The sequence below is a fragment of the Lissotriton vulgaris genome, unplaced genomic scaffold (assembly GCF_964263255.1).
Source record: "Lissotriton vulgaris unplaced genomic scaffold, aLisVul1.2 SCAFFOLD_1632, whole genome shotgun sequence".
Taxonomy (NCBI): Eukaryota; Metazoa; Chordata; class Amphibia; order Caudata; family Salamandridae; genus Lissotriton; species Lissotriton vulgaris.
In genome coordinates, this window is record NW_028249544.1 from 80,242 (window position 1) to 100,926 (window position 20,685).

The window sequence follows — 20,685 nt, forward strand, 5'->3', positions numbered from 1 at the left end:
GCTTCATTTTAGGGTAGGTCGTAGGTATGCTACAAGATATTCAGCTGGTAAACAAAAACATGCCTTCAGCCAGCCACCCTATAAATGGCCTATCGCTGCCCCAATATTTCCACAGATATCAGGCAATAATACGGCACGTTTGTATTCAGATACCCGCGGAGGAACGGTTGAAGGAAGTGCTATACGTAACACCCACGTCCCAGGCCTCCCTAAAAGTAAAGACAAACGCGAGAGGCTGGTGAACGGTCAAAGCAGCTCAGCTTGGCTCGGTGTGCTGCTGCACGGTCTGATTATTCCGAGAGAAGCGGACAGCAGACACTCCTGTTCGCGAGGAGCAGGGGCTAGGAAGATAGATCGCTGTGAGGAAGTCAGAACTGCACGAAAGAATATAGCGAGGAGCCGCCTCCTAGGCTAGCACCGGTGCAGCCGGGATCCAGGAAGGTAAAGTGTCACGCGCCTTTACATGAGTGTATCCCACATAAAGAGCTCATCGAAGAGCTTGGCAATGCAGCGAAGAACACTAGCGGTGGACTAGTCAACAAATTGAAGCTGACAGAGCCGACCCAGTGGTCTGTTTTGGAGTAGTTTCGGGAGAAATTATGGTGACATCCACCACTGCTTCTCTTCACAGATTCATTGTGTGAAATGCGCCATTTACTTAAAAGGTTTTAAGTGGTTTATCGAAACTGAAGGAGATGGCTTACCCAAAGGCCCATAAACGGGGATACTAACATATCCTGTGTACTAAAAGTATTTTATTGGCACACAATCCTGCATGACTGACTGTAGTAGAAAGACTGAGCCTTTTACTTGCTGGATCTGTGCCTAATAAATCCTGCATTGGCTCTTATTTGATTTCAAAAGAAACCAGTAATTTTCAAAAGTATTGCATTTGCATATTAACTAAAGTCAGTGGAATATTTAGATTGCGGAAATACTTTCCACATAGAAACTACTGTTTACACGCCAATCCACCAAGCTGTAAAGAAAGACATTGCTGCTAAACCATATCTGCCATAATTTAAAATTCATTTAACCTATTTAGTAAATCTTCCTCAAACCCCCCTTTTAGCCGTTCTTTCTGCTTTCAAATTGATATCCACTTCTGTCCATAACAAACCGTGCATATTTAGTTTGCAGATTTAGGGCAGGACTTTGTTCCTTGTAGTAGTACCTCGCAAGCTTCCCAGAAATCTAGCTCAAATATATTTTAATATACCCTGGATTTGTAATCCCAAATGAAAACATTATCTTAATAAATGCAAAGACAGAAGTGTCACATGAGCCTTGCTGTAATAAAAAACGCCTAGTTTACGTGTACGTCTGTAAGTCTTGGGTGGTTCTGTCTTTTGAATGGAAAATGACTAAAGTCCCTACTCTTATAGAGCTTAGAACAAATCTACACTTGACGTTTACAAACCCCTTAATATCATAACCACATATCCAATAGATCACCACAATAGACACAAACTTAAAAAATAATATAAAATAATATTTAGACAATTGTACAATTTATTTGATAAAATTCATACATTTTAGTGCCATTTAAAACAGTAAAGAATTAAATAAAATCACAGAAATGTATTATCTTTGTTAAAAATCAACTGTATATATTCACAGAAATTTGATTATGTTTGTTAAAAACGACAAAGTTGTCACTGTTTTTAACAAACATAATCAGATTTCTGTGAATATATACAGTTGATTTTTAACCAAGATAATAAATGTCTGTGATTTTATTTAATTCTTTACTGTTTTAAATGGCACTATGAATGTATTAATTTTATCAAATAAATTGTACAATTGTCTAAATATTATTGTATATTTTTTAAGTTTGTGTCTATTGTGGTGATCTATTGGATATGTGGTTATGATATTAAGGGGTTTGTAAACGTCAAGTGTAGATTTTTTCTAAACTCTAGAAGAGTAGGGACTTTTTTCATTTTCCATACATTGCTCCTTGTCCCTAATTGGATTTTTAAGGAGACCTCCCTGCCTTTTGATATGTCTTTTGAATGACATTGCAATGATAAACGTTTTGCATATGTGCTATTTATTTTTAACTGTATTGTGTGCAAAAGGACCTCATTGTCCTATCATCAAGAAATGCTCAGACTGTTAAAACATCAGTTACTCACATAATCAGTGTTGGACTTAGCCCTTTTGGCAGGTTCACCCCTAAACTTTTTAATGTGATCTGATGTTAGTTGTTTTGGACTTCTGCGCACTTTAGCACTGTGTCCCAGTGTAAAGTGCGTGCGCAGTCTGCATGCGTGTGGTGAGATTGGCCTGCCCTCCCATAGGAATGCATGGGGGATATATGTCTCCATGGTAATTCCTGGTGTGAGAGGAGTGCAGGGGCGAGTTTGGTATGTGCAAACTTGTGAGAATAAATGCTGCGCAATGGTGTGTGCAGATTGAATGTGATTTAGTGTGGAAGTGCCATTTTTTTTAGAAGTTGGCATTTCTGTGTACAGTGAAGGTGAATTGCCTGTCTGGCTTGTGATTGACAGGGGCTGGCTGGTGTGCCTGGCTCCAGGAGCCAGGATGAGTCTTCCCACCGGTGGATAGGGAGATCTGCATGTAGACGGGAGGGAGGAGTTGCACCTGGGACCTGAACAGGGCTGTGCCTTCCCTACACAATGCTGGCTCCGCCCCCTGTGGTGCGTCTGATGTCTCTAGCCTGTCCTGTGAATAGGAAGAGGGGCTGAGCAAAACAAAGTGCTCCAGAACCAGTTGTAACTGGTTCTACCCTGTCCCTACAGTTTGTGACAAAGGAAATGTGTGTATAAGAAAGGGCTGTGACCCCATGTAAAATATTCTCTTGTTCCTGACTTGAGGGGGCTGGTGCTGCTGGGTGTCAGGTGGAACCGCCACTGGGGACTGCCTCCCTGTTGGAGGGCCCTGTGAGCTGGCCTGCCTTGGCCCTGCCTTTGCCCCCCTTCCTTCCACAAAACTTTCTTTGGATTTTGCTAAAGCGCATGGGAAGCACTGGGCCTTCACTTTCCTTAGGAGAGTTTTGTTGTTTTGCCAAGAGGAGCAGCGCTTCTGTTTTCTACTGCAGCACAGAGCTGCAATCACTTTCCAGAGGGATTCCCCGGCGTGGGGATCCCCCTGCCTTTGTTCCCCTATTGAGCGGGTGCCTACCCTGCATTTTATGGTGATGTTCGGAGCGTATTTACGGCGCAGGAGCCCACCCCGCATTGCCTGCTGCATTTGTGGTGACTTTTTACGTATGGTGCAGAGAAGGTGCCCACCCCACATAATTGCCGCTTTTATTATTTTTTTTTTCGGGAGCCTGCCCCGTAGTAGCATTCTCCACGGGTGCCCACCCTGCATTGAGGGATTTATCGACAAGCGGGGGCCCACCCGTCTTGTCACGACGGCAGAAAAGGCAGAAAGGAACCAAATCCGGCGCCCGCGCCTGACGGTGGGCGGGGCGAGGAGCCTCACGGGCTCCATTTCCGCTTCCCCCGACCGGGAGGAGGCTGTGCCCAGGCTCGCAGGCCTCCCTGTGCAGTCCCGGTCCCAGGAAGGCGGGCCGGGCAAAGGGAGAAAGGCAGCCCCAAGTGGGAAGCGAAGCGGGGCTTCCATGTGGTGAGGAGAGCCCCGCATACAGCCTATGGCCGCCCGAGTGTTGCAGCCCTGAAGAGGAGGGAGCCGAGACGACCTCATCATACCGCCGGAGGAGTTCTGGAAGCACCGGTGAGTGGGGCCGATCAGGAGGCTGGATAGTTGGAAGTCCCAAAGGAGAGGGGGATTCACAGCAGCTCCGCAGTTGCCGACCGCTGCAACGTTTTAGCAGTTCTTTTCTGTGGTATAGAGTCCCAGGGAGGGGCTCTGACGACCCGCAGTACCAGTGCCATTTTTTGTTACCAGCTGCCCCACTTATCAGCGGGCAGCTGCAACGGTGCCCCTAATTTATTCGGAGGGCCCCAGTGAGGGTTCAGGGGCACGGTGGTGCCAAGGCTAATTTCTTCTACAGCTGCCATGCCTGGCAGTGGGCAGCTGCAACGTTGGGCCTAATTGGTGTAAGGAGCCCCAGAGCGGGGCCCAGAGGCACTGTAGTGCCAGTGCTTGTTTGTTGGCCTAATTCCCCCAGCTGCCCCGTGTGATAGAGTGCAGCTGCAACATTGCACAGTAATGCTACATGGGGCACAGTGAATGCCCCTGCCCCTCTTGGTGATTTCACAGCTGCCCAGCAAGTAGTGGGCAGCTGCCACGTTTAGGCCTTCGCAGATTGTGCACCTGTCACCTTCGTTGCCTAGGCAACGCGCCCTGACACTGTTGGACAAAGGGCATTTGATTCCCATGGAAGGACAGTTAGCCTGGGGTCAGAATCTAAAGGGATTCTGGCGCAAAGTGATTGCATCCTGTGTTTCAGGTCTAATATGTTTTATGCCTATGGCCTAATGTATGTATGCACCCTATTTTAGACCTCTAAATGTGTTTTCATGATTAGGAGGTTGTTTTTCCTAGTGTGATTATGTTAGTAAGTTTATGTTTCACTGCGTGACCTATGCCTAAAGTGTAGGAGGGTAGGGTCACCCCCACTTTTTGCTGTGATTTTCAGTTTTTTTCGACTTTAGACTGGCTGTGGCCCTGCTAATCAAGACCAAAGCCTAGCTGTTCTCTCTCTAAATTGATACCATGTACTTTAGGTACATACCAGATATGTATTGGGTCATCTTTGTGAGTCCCTGTATAGTGTACCATGGGTACCCAAGGCATAGGTGCATCCAAGGCCTACCAGGGGCTGCAGCATGTATTATACCACCCCTGGCTGGCCCTCCAAACTGACACCACAGGTCTGTTCACACAGCCTGGGTAAGGTGGTGTAATCTCCCCTTACTTAGATGTAGTATACCTATATCTACCTTATATATAGACACATAGTAACCTATGTCACTCCAATGGCCTTACTTTATCAATCCTGGAGGCAGAGTGCTTGGTTTTATGTGAGAGGGTGCCCTAGCATGAGCCGAGCCCCTCTGTAGCTTTTAGAACCATCTCCTTATAGCTGTTCTATGATATAGCCATACCATATACTCTTTAAGTGCATTATAATCCTCGCGGTTAATGCTAATTTTGTTTTGGCTTTATCGAAACATGTCGTGTAAGGTGTCAAACACTTTGGAATACTACCCCCCCTCCAGTCCTTGCGGCGGGGGTAGCATTCCACCCTTCTAGAGGGAGAAGACATGTAGTTACTGGTAAACCCGGTTAAAGTTAAACAGAGCCTCAGCATCACAAAATAGATGCTGCTGCTATACACGAGTCTGACCTCCTGCTGCTGAACGAAACTCAGTCAGGGGAGGCCTGGACAATAGGTTTCCTGTCCAGGGAGGTGCTGGCACCTCCCCAGACATGCTGTAGTGTATATTGGCAGGGAGGGCTGCATTCAGCATATGCTTGTCCAGACACTGCCTGGGGCACACTAGGTGTTCCATGCATAGCCCGGTTCAAACCAGTTGCTGGGGCACTCCAGCCCCGCTCTGGCGCGAAACTGGACAAATTGAAAGGGGTGTAACCACCCCCTTCTCAGGTCCACCCATAGGAGGGACCTCCCAGGTAATCCCACCCCTAAACTTTGTATAAGTATAGGAGCTGTGTCCCTAAGACTTCAGAATAACCTGAACGAATCTGTGAAAGACATATCCTGGACCTTCGACATACCATTTCGACTGGAAGATGGAAGACATCTCCCTTGTGGTCAAGGAGTGACCACCCTGTGCAAACAGGCACCTCCAGTAACTTGCCGGTCTGCATTGTCGAAGCTCCCGCCGGAACTCGAAGACTCTGCGACACAGGACACGGACTTCCAGACATCTCTGACCCTGCTCGACGATCCCAGCAAAGCTGAGACCATTCGCGGGCACGAGAGACGTGGGACCGGAACTCCTGGACATCCTGCATTTTGCTAACTGCATCGACTCCCGGGGTAACTTGCAGTTGTGCATTGGGGTACGAGAAGCCCCAGACCCGAGCCACATTTTCACCGAAGCTCAGCCCTCCACACTCCACGAGTGTCGGTGGGGCCCGCTTTTGCATTTCAGCCCGACGCGTCTTCCCGGTTCCCAGACCGCTGGCTAGTGAGCCCCCTGAAGACTTTCTTTACAAACTAACTTGCTTTCCTGGTTGCTCCAGGCTTGCTCCAGCTTCCCTGCAAAGGAGAAGCGCCCAGACCTTGCTGGTCTGCACCAAAGCCAATCTTCATCTCCTGCGTGGATTGCGTTTGCCAAGGCTTGTTGGGTCCAATCTGGATACCGAGACCGCAGTCAACTAGATCCTTCGTGGGACAGCTCGAATCCAGCTCCTGGTCGACACCTCCTGGACCTCGTGGCTGCAGAGACAAGCTTCACCTCTTCATCTGAGAACATCGTCTGGTTCCTTCCTGGTCACTGGCTAGTGACCCAGACTCTGTCCCTTCTGCTTTCAGGTTCTTCAGATCTTCGATTCACCCGTGGATCCACCCAGAAATTTTTCCTCTGGTGGCCTGCAGCACTTCTTTGCAGATCTTCATTGAAAACGACAACAAAACCCGACATCAAAAGGCACCTATGCACCCGGCTTCCCTGGTGAGGTAACACGAGTACTCCAGTGCTCCCGTGGGTCTTGACTCTCAAAGTGTCCTAGTCTAAAGGGATTTGGTTGTAGTCCATCCGGAAATGCCCTTAAACAGTAACTTTGTAACTTCTTCGTTTCCCATAGAAAGTCAATGGTAACTCGCGGGTGTGTATAGACACTGCACGCGTCTCCCGTGGGCCTCCTACTGCCTAACCTTTGGTTGTTTAGAGTAGCCCCAGCGATTCCCTAGGCCTACTTTTTAGGTCTCGTGACCTACAATGCGCGCAAGCGCATTGAGGGAGTGAGAATTCAAGTAGCCAAAATCCTCGTCAAACCAAGGGCTTTCTCCTGCAGTTTTGTTTAAGTTCACGTGAATCACATGACCAAACAAGCACGCGCATCAGCCTCCCTCCCCACGGCCGCTACCACATCAAAGGGCTTCTCCCAGCGTGTCTCCTCCCCTAATTATTCATGGCTTTCAGTTTCCCGGCCGCTCTTTGTTTAAAGCTTCAGCGCGAGGCACACGCATTTGTTCACATCACACTTTAGTGCCCCCTGCCCTCACGCATTTGTTCACATCACACTTTAGTGCCCCCTGCCCTGAGGCACGCATCACTTGCCCGCTGCCATTAACCACGCATCACTTGTTATTCCAGACGTGGTTCTTATACCACTATTTTAGTATATGGTTTGCGAGGCCCCTAGGGCAAAACTGTATTTGTGCAACTTATCGTATGCTAATTAAATAACTTGTATTGTGCTTTTACCTCTGACCTCATAGAGAGTGCAGAGGGGTTGTGTTTAGAATTAATACATATATATTTGTGTGGCCGTTCAGAGAAACTCACGGGAACAGTTAGTGGGGTGAGACTGGGTTTTATTATTTTCAACACCCTTTTCTTTCTTATAGTGCTTCTATAATATGGTAGGGTCAATTCTGCTTCCTTTTTCTCCGGGGATCTGCGAAGCTTCCGTCTGTCTGGACTTCCTCTACTCCACTCCAATATGGCAGGTGCAGGGATGCCCAGAAAAGGAAATACCCCGATTAAGTTTAGGTGCTCTTCCATTTACAGTACAGGGAAAAGGGAGTAGGGAAACACACGGTGCTCACTGGCATGACTCTCGAGTGACGAAAAGTGCTCAGGGGAGGGAGTGTAGGCAACGTGAGACTGGTGAATTAAGGTGGGTCTGGCCCCCTCCTTCCCGCCCACGCCGCGATGCGAGCCCGTACCTGACTAAGCCACACTTCCCTTTTAGTGTGGCTCGGGGATTCGCCTTGTCGTTGGCCTCCTGGCTTAGCAGCTCTCTCTGCAACCCGCTCTTGTTCTTCTCCTCGATCCGCCTCGTTCTCGATTCTCCGTCGCCTCCAGGTGTAGAACACACCGGTTCCTCTTTCCTTGCGTCTTTTCCGTCCTCCAGGCAATCCACGTCATCAGAGGGGGCGGATACTGGGTCAAAGTCAGCCCAGTTAAAGAAACAGTGTTCAGCTTCCTCGTTGCTTCTGAACGCAGTCGGGTTCTCGTTACTCCACGCCCACCTTGCTGCACAAAGAGAGAGGAGAGGTTCATATTCAGGCTCTCCTCTGAGTCCGACCGCTTCACCCCGTCACAATTTGATATATACCTTGTGTGGTGTCCTTTGATTTGGTATTCAAGGGATTATAATTGGTAAAACAACTAGCTTCACATGCTCTCTGAAGTCTTAGCCTGATGACTGCTGGTCCATGCTACCACTAGGATAGCTTTCTATAAGGTTGACTTTACAACCACCATCAATAAGGGTCAATTAGACTGGTGCAAGGTGCCCACTAGAACTAGTGGACATCATATGACAGGCTAATTTCTCTCATAAGGTGATTAGTATTGCGTAGTGTGTTCCTACCTTTTACCAGTAGTTACTGGTTGTGCTCTACAAGTATTAATTTGTGCTTCAGTTATTCTATGTTCTACATCTACTATTTCTACTAAGTACTGATTCTGACAGTGGTCCATGTGGCCCTGTCATGTGTATATAATCCCCTGTAAATACTGCCCAGTGCCAGTTGGCACAGTGTATATGTGTGATTATGATCTAATGTGTTTATGGTAATACAAAGGCTATTTTTATATATTTACACATTGCCTCTGGGGTAAGCCTGACTGCTTGTGCCAAGCTACCAAGGGGGTGAGCAGGGGTTATCTTGGCATGTAACTCCCTCGCCCTGACTAGAGTGGTGGTCTCTGCCTGACTTTGGCGCAAGCCTTAGCCGACCAGAGATACCATTTCTAACAATCAGTATAGCAATGTAAGGGTAATATATGCAGGCATTGCTACTTGATGATTGTCACATTGTTGTGCTTTCACTATATTTCAGCTTACTTTTATTTCTGATTATTATTTGCTTTCTTTCTTTTTAGAGCTTGATGTTTGAAGCCTGGAATGGCAGAACATCCTGAAGAAGTTCGAAGTTTGAAACTAAACGAGGAGTCATTTATCGAAGGCATAAGTGACCAAGTGCTGGTGACTGTTGTTCTTAGTATTTCTTTCATTGCTGCAGTAGTGTACCTTCTGTTAAGGTGAGATGTCATGTAGACATATAGAGTTGTTTTTCTCTATATTAAGGAATGCCGTTTATGATGATCAAGTGAAAACTTAGTGGAGGAACGTGTTATCACCTGCAATGTGCTGCTATACAACTGTGTCTTAAATACTCAGCACCAACTTGGTGCATCAGCAAGTAATAGCTTCTCAAAAAAGTATTGCAGTGTTTGGTTTAGGTAGGGAGATGGATTTTAACTAATTTTCTTAAATACTGTCCCATCAAAACGTAGTTATTTCTAGCAGGCAATGCTCCTACATGACTTTGCCAGTGCTCTACTGTTTTCACACTACACGTTCAAATATTTTTTTTAGGTTAATAGCCTGATTATTGTTTAACCCCTTAACTGTTGAGACTGATCCACCCTCCAGTGCTGAGCCATTTTGATTTTAAATTTTGGTTTACTTCTTGCTTACGCCTCCATAAATGTTTTTACATATAAGGTATCCACGCTAAATTGCCCCATGCTTCCCCAACATCAACAACAGATACATTTTGAGCTTTTTGGGAGAAATGGGAAAAAGTGCTGCAAAAGAAAGTGTCTGCCCCCCCCTCAAAAAATAAAATTAACAAAAAGTTTGCCCTGCTAGAATCACAATCTTCCCAGGTTTTAGAAACACATATAGCTAAATAATCCAAAAACTATTTTACCATTGTAAGAGGTAGACTATTTTGCCAATTTCTTTTGCTTTCAATCTAATTCCAGGTTGTGCTAGAAACAGGTATGCAACTCATGAGTGATGCCTGAAAGCTATATGTTTCTAAAAAAATACACTACATTGTGAATTCAGCAAAGGGTCATTTATGTAAATCTAAAAAGGTTTTCCCAGAAACCTAACTTTTGAGATGAAAAAACATGAAAATAAGTAGAAAAAATAAACGACTTGTGACAATGTGGTGTGACTTGCATGGCTCTCACCAGGTAATTTTACCAAGAAGCGGTTGAAAACCTCAAACTTTGGGTAAAAAGACACATTTTCCTCATATTTCTGGGACCGAAAGGTCTGGAATCTGGGGAAGCCTCAAATTTCTTATCACCCAGGGTCCCTCCCTTTCCGATAAAAAATTATACCTCACTTGTGTGCGTGGGTCAAAATGTAAGATGTAAGCGTAATCTTTTACACTGAAAACCAACATATGTTTGCAATTTGGGTAGCTGTGGTTTTTGGGCTCTAGCTCAGCTGGCACTTGGGAAATCCTACCAGACCCGGACATTTTTGAAAACTAGATACCTGGGAGGGTCAAGGTTGGTGTGATTGGAAAGGCTTCTGGGTAAAATTTCCTGAGAGTCAAACCACCCTGGACTCTCCCAGGTATCTAGTTTCCCGAAATGTGCAAGTTTAGTGGTTTGTCCTAGATGCCAGCTGAACTAGGGCCCAAAATCCGCAGGTAACTAATTTGTAAACATGGGTCGGTTTTCAGTGTAAAAAGGTGACATAGTAGGATTCACACAAGGCACACCACCCTAGATTCTCCAGAGTGATCAGTTTTCAAAAATGTGAGAGTCTGGTAGGTTACCCTGGGAGGCTACTTGAGCTCTGGCCCAAATAAGCAGTTCCTCTAATTGCAAATAGCTCTACTTTGTGTTTTAGGAGTCTGTGTCACAGGCATTACACCAAGCTACACACGTGTGTTATTAGTATCTTTATAAGAACAAGGGTTAAAGCACTTGGTACTAGGAATTTTGTGAATAGACCCAGATTCTGAAAGTGTCTGTTACAGAAATGTCAGTAATGTGATTTTAATCATGTGGGAAAGTTTGCATTTTGCAGGGCAATGTGAATAAGTGAATAGAATCAATGCACGTTACACCATCAAGACACCTTTTGGATGTTCAGTTTTTAAAAATATGTTGGGATACAAATGCATATCCACAACTCGAGCATAAATTCATACCAGTTAGTTTTGGTACTACCAGTAGTATTCGTGTCAAAGAATCAATATTAATAACCGTATCGGAATATTGAACGCAAAACATAGTCTTAGTGAGTCGCAAAGACACCAACCACTTTACTGTCCATTTAAATGTCTTTCGTGAACGCTGCACAAGCAATTCATACCGCCTGCCACATACCAAACACACACCACACTTGCATCAATAAACCGCTGGCGTTCAAGGGACCATCACATTCATGGGTCAACAGGATTGATACACCAATCACACTACCATTTATCAGCCAACTTATTATAGAAACTACATTTAGCAAGCCAATACACACCTTCCTCGAGCCAACAGCCACACATTCTTCCAGCCAACAGCCACACATTCTTTCGGCCAACAGCCACACATTCTTCCAGCCAACAGCCACACATTCTTTCGGCCAACAGCCACACATTCCACCAGCCAACAGCCACACATTCCACCAGCCAACAGCCACACATTCCACCAGCCAACAGCCCCACATTCTGCCAGCCAACAGCTCCACATTCCGCCAGCCAACAGCCCCACATTCCACCAGCAAACAGCCACACAGTTGCCACTACACATATACTGCCAGCTATGGTTGGGTTAGTGCTTTCACAACAATTTCACTTCAACCCGCAACAGCTGCTTCTACCTACACAAGATCCCTTTGAAAGCAAACCTATTTTAAGGTTTGACTGCCTGCTCAAGTCTATCTCACCAGCAGCCCTAATACTGTAAGGTTGCTAGGTGCCCCTTTACTAATGCCTCATCGTGAAAGCCTAATTAGGTTCAACCTTTTTTATTTTTTTATGCATTTTCAACCCACTCAATGGACTAAATCCAGTTGTGGCCCACTCCTAAATTCTGAGGAAGACCCAAGTACATTCCCTAAATAACTCTTCTAGAAAGGCTAAGTGCCTTAGGGCTTAGTGGACAGGGTACTCAGTTAAAATATAGTGCGTGTCATGTTATGCTATGTTAATTGTAGCTTATATAGCGCGTAATCACCTGCAGGTCTCTTAGCGATTGTAGAGAGAGCTCAGGTAGCTTCTACAATCCCAGAAAAGCACCATTGCCTGAATTTCCGTATTTTTAACATTTATTTCTTTACTGTTTTTGAGGCCTGATCAATACAGTGTTATGTCTTGATAGAATTTGCGTTAATTCTGCTGGAACTGCAGTTGAAATTTTTTTGTAACAAAATATGAGCTGTTTGGTTCGAAAACACCTGCACACAATGCAACCTTTTTGCTGGAAAAAACTCATATATGTAGTTGTAGCGATAATTATGTTTAATACACGCTTTGGCAAGAGCAGAAAGTTCTAAACATAAAATGTTTTGGCTCAAGCTGAGATCTTTTTTATTAGGTCGAGTCTGAGCCAGTGCGCATGCGCTGCTCTACGAGGCTTCTTGTATTTACTATGTGTGGGTCTAACTCCTCCCACACATTGGATTGGCTTTTGCGTGTGTCTTTCAATAATGAAAGCACGCAAATGGCTAAAGGCGCGCGCTTGTCCCACCGTGTTTTTAATGTTCACTCCCATGGCGTTATGCTCTCGGGAGCGAGCAACGGCGCGCAGGGTGGCAGCTGCATTCCTCATCCTCAGGTTACTATCTGTAATGTTCACTCCCACGGCATTTGGCCTGCGGGAGCGAGCGGACGTGCTTTGGTGCCTGCTTCACACACCCCCACCTCCCTCCCTGTTGTGTATGTAAAGCTTCGGCCCCGGGAGCCTACCCGCATGCTCCTCTTGTTTGACTTTTTGTTTATATAATTTTAGAAGGAGAGGGGTCTCAGTTTGCATCCCAGGTGCCTTTTTCCTTCAGTCGGATGTGTCTGTCTTTTTCTGTGTGTTTTGTTTTGTTTACATACAAGTAGAGTGCATCGTACAACATGCAGGGTTTGGGAGGGAAAATAGTAAACCCTTCAGATTGCACCTGCAAGTCTATCTGGTGCAGGAGCGGTGCCCGGTACGAAAGAGGCCACTTATACCCCACCCCCCCCTCTGTCAGTCGGTCATATGTAACATACAATGTTATATGAAGATACACAGCGTGTATTGTCATTTATTGTCATTGGTGACAATACGCAAGTAGCAGCCCCCCGTTCCCTCGATGATGTAGTAAACAGCTTATTATCCCCTGCATGGATGGGTTACACTGTGCCATATCTACATGTGCAGTAGTTGTAAACCAGGGTATTTTATCCCCAAGACGAACATGGGGTAAACCCATTCATTCAGTGAGATAGCACCACTAACTGCCCCACTGCTGTACAGTGATAAATCTGGTGTGTGACCCTCGAGGGACTCGGGGGTGCTTTCTGAAGCAAGTTACAGTCTGCTCTAGTGAGAACACGTTTCCACTTTAGTGATCTAATTGTGAATATATATTGATTGCATTTGCTCCAAATAAGCTTTCTTCTCAGCAGTAGAGCAGTAATTACAACGATATATAAAGATGCTCACTGTGTGATATGCAGTTTATGATCATTCTCCAGTGTGGTGAGCAGACATGACTCGGAAGGAGCCAAGCTCAGAATGGGCTACTAACCCTTCACTCCCTCGATAAATGTAATGAATACCATGCCACCACTCTTGGCCAGTGCGTATATGGTTCAAATTGTGGCATTTCTTCCAATCTGCTTGTTGTAATACAATGTATTTAAGCTAAACCAGCAGACAATGTGTTAACTTTGAGCAGCGACGCAAAATCATATTTTGGAGGCCGTTGTAACATGCAGTCTGCGAGGAAACAAACCAGCTTTAAGAGCCTGACAAATGAAAGTGAAACTGCGTGCTACATGACAAAATACTTATAAGGTCTCAAAGGCGAGACCTATTGGCTATGCCAATGCTTGTCTTGATATTTAGCAAACAGGTGGCTAATTCCTTCACGTTTTTCACCATCCTTATCCGGCTGTAAATTCCTGCACTCAACTTCTCTTACCCTATAGATTACCAGTTACGGTAGTTAGCAGATAGTGTGCCTTTGTGCCTGAATAATTTTCAAATAATTAATTTTAGTGAGGGGTTTTGTTATTCCACACGCAATCATACTTTTCAAAGAGTAGATTACTCTTGTTCAAATGCAACTAGATCAAATCTTTGAAGTTTATTTTTGTATTTTGCAAACTAAAACGATGAAATTATAACATTTAGTTAGCGTTGCTGGTTTTCATTAGCGTGTCCAAAAACTGTCGTCTCTACCTCAACATTTTGATATTCAGTGTTCTAGCTCAGGTATGTGGTGCTTCTCACATTAATATCTTTTTTTACCCATTCACTGTGTTAACTCTATAGAGACCACAAGGCACATTTAGCTACTTGCAGCCCTTTGCACTTATTTTTTGGGATTTTTCAGTAACCTTCATTGAAGGCAATCGATGGTAAACACAACATGGCGCCTACAACCCTGGTCGGCCTGGCAGCATAGATGCTTACATGAACACCAGTGTAACCAGCATGTGAATATACAGCAAGCCGCCTACAACCACTTCGCGATGGCTGTGTAAAGTTAAACATTGCACAGAGACTAAACAGGCTGTAGTAGGGCCCCAGGTAGGTGCAACCAAATGAGTGGGGTCGGGGAGTGTGGACATGCCCCCACGGCGCGTCCGTCCCTAAGCGACCCTTGCTGTAGTTATTGCCCCGCTATGTCAGATGCACTGACTGGTTTCGAAGCCAGGGTGGCATTAGGAAAGGAAAAAAAACAACAACGATGAAGTAGAAACTGTGCAGGTCGTGGTGTATGGTAAGGGGTGTCTTGCGTGTCCCAGGCAGTAAACATGTGGGGGTTAGTGGTCGACATCCGTAGTATCCGGGCCTATCCATGAAGCCCGGGCATAGGCACCATTCAATTGCTTAGGAAAAGCTGCAGGGCCCTTAGCTTTGGGGGGGCTAAAGTAAGTGAATTCTATGCGCATAAATAGAAAATCAGTGGCTGCCAGAATGCTTGGAATTTCTTTTCAGTGTTTGCTATATTATGGGAGCGTCTCTCCATTGCCAGTATGGACCACACTCTGTTGAACCACTGAGCTACAGAGGGGGGTGAGGTTTGTTTCCATGTGCAGGCAATGAGCTGTTGCGGTGCTAGGAGTAAATGGTTGATAAGGGCCCAGTCCTGGTCATTGCTGCCAGGGTAGAGGGGTGTGTACCTAAGACTGCCATGTGCTGCAAAAGTGGGATCGGGTACCCCACGATGCCCTTAATGTGTTCCAGGACCTCCTTCTAAAAGGTGGCTATCACCTGGCATGACCACCATATGTGATACAGAGTGCCTTCCTCCTCCTAACACCGCCAGCAGAGACTGGAGACTGTGCGGTAGTATAAGATAGCAAGGCGGGAAGGCGTATAGTACCATTGGAGCATTAGCTTGTATGCGGTTTCGCGGGCGGCAAGGCTGCGGTATGTTTTGGGGATGTCTTGCCAAAGTTTGTCCACTGTTTGGGAGAGAGTCTTCCCGGGGTTGCATCCTGCCAGTCTGGTAGTGGTGGGTGAGCAACGGGGTTGAGTGTTGTAGCATCTGATTTTGGAGATCAGTCCCCGAGTGCCCTCAAAAGCCTGCACCAGTTTTTCAAATAGGGTGAAGGGGCGCGCAGCCGCAGCACAGATCTCAGGGGCAGAGAGCCAGATCCTCAGTTGCATGTATTTTTTTATTTTTTATATTTCTCTTTATTAAACAATTCGACCAAATCACGGCAAATTAAATACAAGTTGGTTGCTACGTCTATCACAGAGCCAATTCACATTTTTCAAGATAATTCACAAATATTACATGAGTCAATTCAAGGGGTATCAAGAGTTTCTGAGACCGTCTGACAGCTTGGTGGGAGACAGATGTTGCCTCTATACAGGTTCCACGCTCCCCAAACCTTAATCCACTTCCCAGGGCATCCCCTCGCTATGTAGACTGACTTTTCTCTGTACATGCACCAATCTAGATTTTCTTCCACTTCCCCACCTGGGGCGGTATACCGGCTCCCCACAATTGTGCAATGTTATGTTTTGCTATCATGTATGCAAGTGTATGGGTAAGGCATACAGGGTTTTAGTGGACAGGAAGTAGTGGCGCTCTGCAAGAATTAATGTTAAGTGTCAAGGTAGAAACAATTTGGTATGGTGCTAACCGGGAAGGGGAGACCCTACAACCCCTTAATCTGTGAAGGAGAATCCTAGCACAAACACATATAACAACTGTCCGGTGCACTCATACAGTCTAGTAATACATCGGGCGACGTAGTGTGGAAGCAAATGGACCCAATACAACTTTGAAGTTCTTGAATTCTTTAATTGGTCATCAAAAAGAAAGACACACCGCCAGCCGACACGTGTTTCATCAGAGAAACAGTGTTCCCCGACTCTTCAGGGCTCTGTGGCTGAATTCAAAGTCCTTATGAGCAGTCCTGGTGAGGCGATTGCTTTTCAAGAATAACAAGCATTTGCAATGCAATAGGGCTCGCATTAGTAAAGTTTGAGGGATTATTATTGTAAATGACAAAGTTTTTTTTTTAAAATTTTAACTTGTGGAAAATTCTAACTTTGGCATTTACAATGCTAATAGTGTTAATTAGTGAGTAAGTAAGTAATCTTTATTGCTCAGTTAATTAAAACCATTACAAATATTAATACATGGGAAAAATAAAATTATAAAAGTATAAAATGACTATAGGTTCATGATGTTAATAGTCATTGCTGCAGAAATTTATACAACTTTTCCACAAAACGTGAGTTAACATCCGTAAGTCCCTTGTGTTGCTTGAAAGAAAAGTCTTACACCTTGAAGAAAGAAAAAAAAAGACGAATACACGATCACAATAGTTTCGTGCGGTAAGAAGTCGTTGCTGCTAAAATGTATACTGCTTTCACACCGTATAACCCTTACGGTAACATTGGTCCCTTATATTCCTGCGGTGACTGTGTAGAAGGCATTGCCCCTGGGTTTTAAGCCTTGTTGTAATGTGCGACTTTAATTTGCTTCTTGATTTTTACTGCAGCTGGTGTCTGCCATCTGGCTTTCCTGTTTCTTTTCTGCTTTCTCTAGAAATTTTACGAAATGGCATGCTAATTGGATGTGTTTTCCATTGAAGCAAGCCATGACCGCTTGCCGGCATGTTCTTATGCCCAGCTTGTTAAAGGGCACTTTTAGGTGTAATCTGCGCTCTGTGACCAAGCCTTTGCAGGTGCAAATTAGATGTTGAATGTCTTCTTTTGCGTTCCCGCATATTCGGCAGTTGATTGTTGCTTTGGACCTTTTCCATGGAGGAAGGTGTTTTTGAGATGGGAGTAGGCCCAGCCGTAGATGCAAGAACTTCTCCTTTATGCTCCTAGTAAACCCAGCTCCTAGGTAACTTTGGTTGAGGCTGCTTGTGTAGCTTTTTAATGACCATCCAGCCGTGCGCGCGTTTGGCTAGGCTTGCTTTGTCCTCTGTAAATGAGATAGCTCTAACAGATTTGTTAACTAGCTGTTTGAAGATGTTATGGGACCCGCTGCATTTCCAGGCTTCTTGTAGGCACAAGGTGTTTATTGATTGGTTTAAATATTTTGCGGCCCCGCTGTTGCTCTTTCTTTCTATCTCTTTCCATAGGTAGAAGTTGAGACTAGCAGCTTCTCCTCTCTGGATTTTGTGCCATCTTTTGGCGTAGGCACCCATTCGCTCCAGCGTTTGGTTTCTTAGGCCAAATTCCAGCCTTATTTGTGCCGGCGAGGTGTAAGCGGGCAAACTGAATATCATTCTGATTGCCTTCACTATTGTGCTATTCAATTGCTGAGCGTCTCTCCCTCGTAGGCATTCGCTTCCATACGTTATGGCTGGTGTCAATTTTGCCTGAAGTACTTGAAGCAGGGGGGTGAAGCTTCGGCCAGCTACTTTCGTTTTTAGGCCCCTTAGTGCTATTGCTATGCTGATATCCCTCCGTTTGATTGCTTCCTTTTGCTGTTGAAATGAGCCCTTGCTGTCCACAATTACGCCGAGGTACTTGTATTCCTCCACTTTTTCAAGTGTGTGCCCTCCCATGTGCCAGCAGTGCCCTACTGATGATCTTTTGGCATTAATCCTCATTGTTTTGGTCTTTGTGAGGTTGATGCTTAGGCTGTTCTCTGTTGCGTAATTAAAGGTTGTGCTGATTAGGTGTTGTAGCCCTATCGGTGTTCTACTAATTAGGACAATGTCGTCAGCGTACATTAAATTTGAGAGAGTGAAGCCACCTATGCTTGGAGCATGAAAGAGTCTTTCATCCAGCTGCTGTGCTAGGTCAGAAATAAAGATGTTAAATAATGTTGGCGCCAGCACGCACCCTTGTTTTAGGCCTTTTGTGGGTTGTATTTTCCTTGATAGGAGATCTCCTGTTCCTAACTTGACTTGAACCCAAGTGCCCGTATGTAATAAGATTAGCTGTGTTAGTAATCCCGATGGAATGTTCCTGTCTTCCAGCTTTGACCATAGTAAGTTCCTGTTGATGTTGTCAAACGCTGCGGCGAAGTCAATAAAACATAAGTACAAGGGCAGATTAGCTGTCTTCGAGGCGTCAATGAGGAGTGAGAGGGGCAAAATGTTTGTTGATGTGCCCAGTTCTTTTCGGAATCCTGTCTGGGTGATGGGAATTACTGCATTTGCTTCCGACCATTCTGTGAGCTCTTCAAGTAGAAGGCCAGCATAGTATTTGGCCTCGTTATCAATTAAGGCTATTAGTCTGTAATTTTTGGGGTCCTTTACGTCGCATTTTTTATGAATTGGTGCTAGTATCGAGCCTCTCCACGATGCAGGGATTGTTGTGGTGTCTATTACCTGTTTGAAAAGAGGTAGTAAAACCATAGCCCAGTATTCTGGGTTTTGTTTGTAGAGAATTGGCGGTATCCCGTTGGGGCCTGGCGCTCCCTCCGCTTTTCCTTTAACGATCCTGCTTATAGTTTGTTTTTCGGTAGGATTTAATGAAGTAATGACCTGTTTTGGGGGCCCAGCTCGAGTTTTTCTGCCCTTCTCTGGTCGTCTGTTTGTTGCCGGCTCTTTTGCTGTGTTGAAGTGGGCCTGAAGGTAGTTGGACCAGGCATCCTCAGTTAAGTAGCTGTATATGCTAGTGCTTCTAGAATACTGGAGTTTGTTGACTGTCTTCCAGAATCTACCGCTCGTGTTGATTCCTTTTGCATCATGTAGAAGTCTGGCCCATAACTCCTCCTCTGCTTCCCTTTTTTCGTGCCATATTATTCTTTTTTTACTCTGTTTTAGTTTTTGCAGTTCCTTTTGTATTATGGTGTTAGGTCCGTCTCAATGTAATTTCCGCAGTAGTTAGTTTATGTTTCTTTTCAGGTGCTTGATCTTGGCGTTTTTCCTTTGTGGCCTTGTAGCGGTTTCCGGTTGATTCCGACATCTTTGTCTGTATGTTGCTGTTTCTATATTCCTTGTTTATGTGGCTCTTTGGTTTCCTGGTGTGTGCCTGTCCAAGGCTGCTCGTGAATTGCTCCCAGGCGCATAACTGATCGGGCTGATTTGTGATCATCTTTTCCCACCGGCTTCTTGTGTCTGTTGTGAAGCTTTCCAGGTTTGTCGTGTTGCATTTTATTTTTTTCTGTGCCATCGTCAGCGAACAACCTACATTTATTGCTGGTAAGGTTGTCGCGGCCCCCTGGAAGTTAAGGCTAAATTCTTGTGGCTGATGATCACTGACTGACATTGTGCCTATTCGGAAGTCCGTGATGTTCCCAAAGAGTTGAAGAGATGAGAATGTGTAGTCTAGGATCGAACTGACGGATGAGTTATGAAAGGTGGATGTCGGGGGGATGTCGTTTGTGGAGCGACCATTTAGCGCTGCCAGGTTATGATGTTCTAGGTCCTTTACACTAGTCCTTGACAGCCGATTTTGTTTGTCCCATTTGCTTATTGCTTGTTGTGGGATGTTCCATGCTCGGAACTGGTCCTCCAGACATGTATCCCTAGTTTGAGACCCTCCCAGGAACATATTAAAGTCCCCTGTTACTTTAAGGTTGGGGGTTTCCGCTTCTGCCAATGTTTTTGAGATTTCTTCCATCAAGAGGTTCATTCCAGCTTTTTTCTCCCGGGGATGTAGATATACATTCATAAATCTTAACTTTTGGATTTGGTCTTTTCCCCTCACTTCTAATTCTATAGTGAGTGTACAACTGTTGCCTGTCTGTATCGCGTTTATGTGAATGGGGTCGTTGAAGCTCTTAACGGCAGTGTATATTGCCAGTCCGCCTTTTAAGTGGCCATATTTGGCATTTCTTATTGCTGGGAGATAATGTGAGGTGAAGCCCTGGATTTGGTATGGTTGGTCTAGCCAGGTCTCCTGGAGTGCTATAATGTCAAATTTTGGGAAGTAATCAAAGAGCTCGAGGTCTTCTCTTTTGTTCCATAGTCCGTTTATGTTCCAAGAAAATATTCTTAACTGTTGTTGTATTGCGTGTTTTTGTTGAGTGTTTTGTCAGAGCCTAGGGGCCCTTGTGTTGATTGTCCTTGCTATCCAGTTCCATTCGTCGTGGCCAAGTGGCCTGTTTATTTGCCTGTTGGTCTCAGGAGACATCCTGGAAACTGAAAGGCTTCTGGCCCCTTTTAAGACACTTTTAGTTTTTGCTTGTGATTGTTTGTTCGTCAGATTTTGGCTTTGTTGCTCATTATAT

At 45.2% G+C, this 20,685-nt stretch overlaps 1 protein-coding gene across 3 annotated transcripts in view; it reads left to right on the forward strand.

The window, feature by feature from the left end:
• The first annotated feature begins 205 nt into the window (after window positions 1-205).
• Window positions 206-20,685, forward strand: part of LOC147663549 (E3 ubiquitin-protein ligase RNF170-like) — a 275,354-nt gene continuing 254,874 nt past the window's right edge. Inside the window, exons 1-2 of one of the 3 annotated variants that reach the window (XM_086950370.1) lie at window positions 206-441; window positions 8,964-9,122. In XM_086950370.1, the coding sequence (XP_086806496.1) occupies window positions 8,986-9,122 (137 nt within the window). In that variant the 5' untranslated portion in view covers window positions 206-441; window positions 8,964-8,985. The remainder of the gene's footprint in view (window positions 442-8,963; window positions 9,123-20,685) is intronic. The other 2 variants (XR_015305298.1, XR_015305297.1) reach the window with 2 other exon arrangements.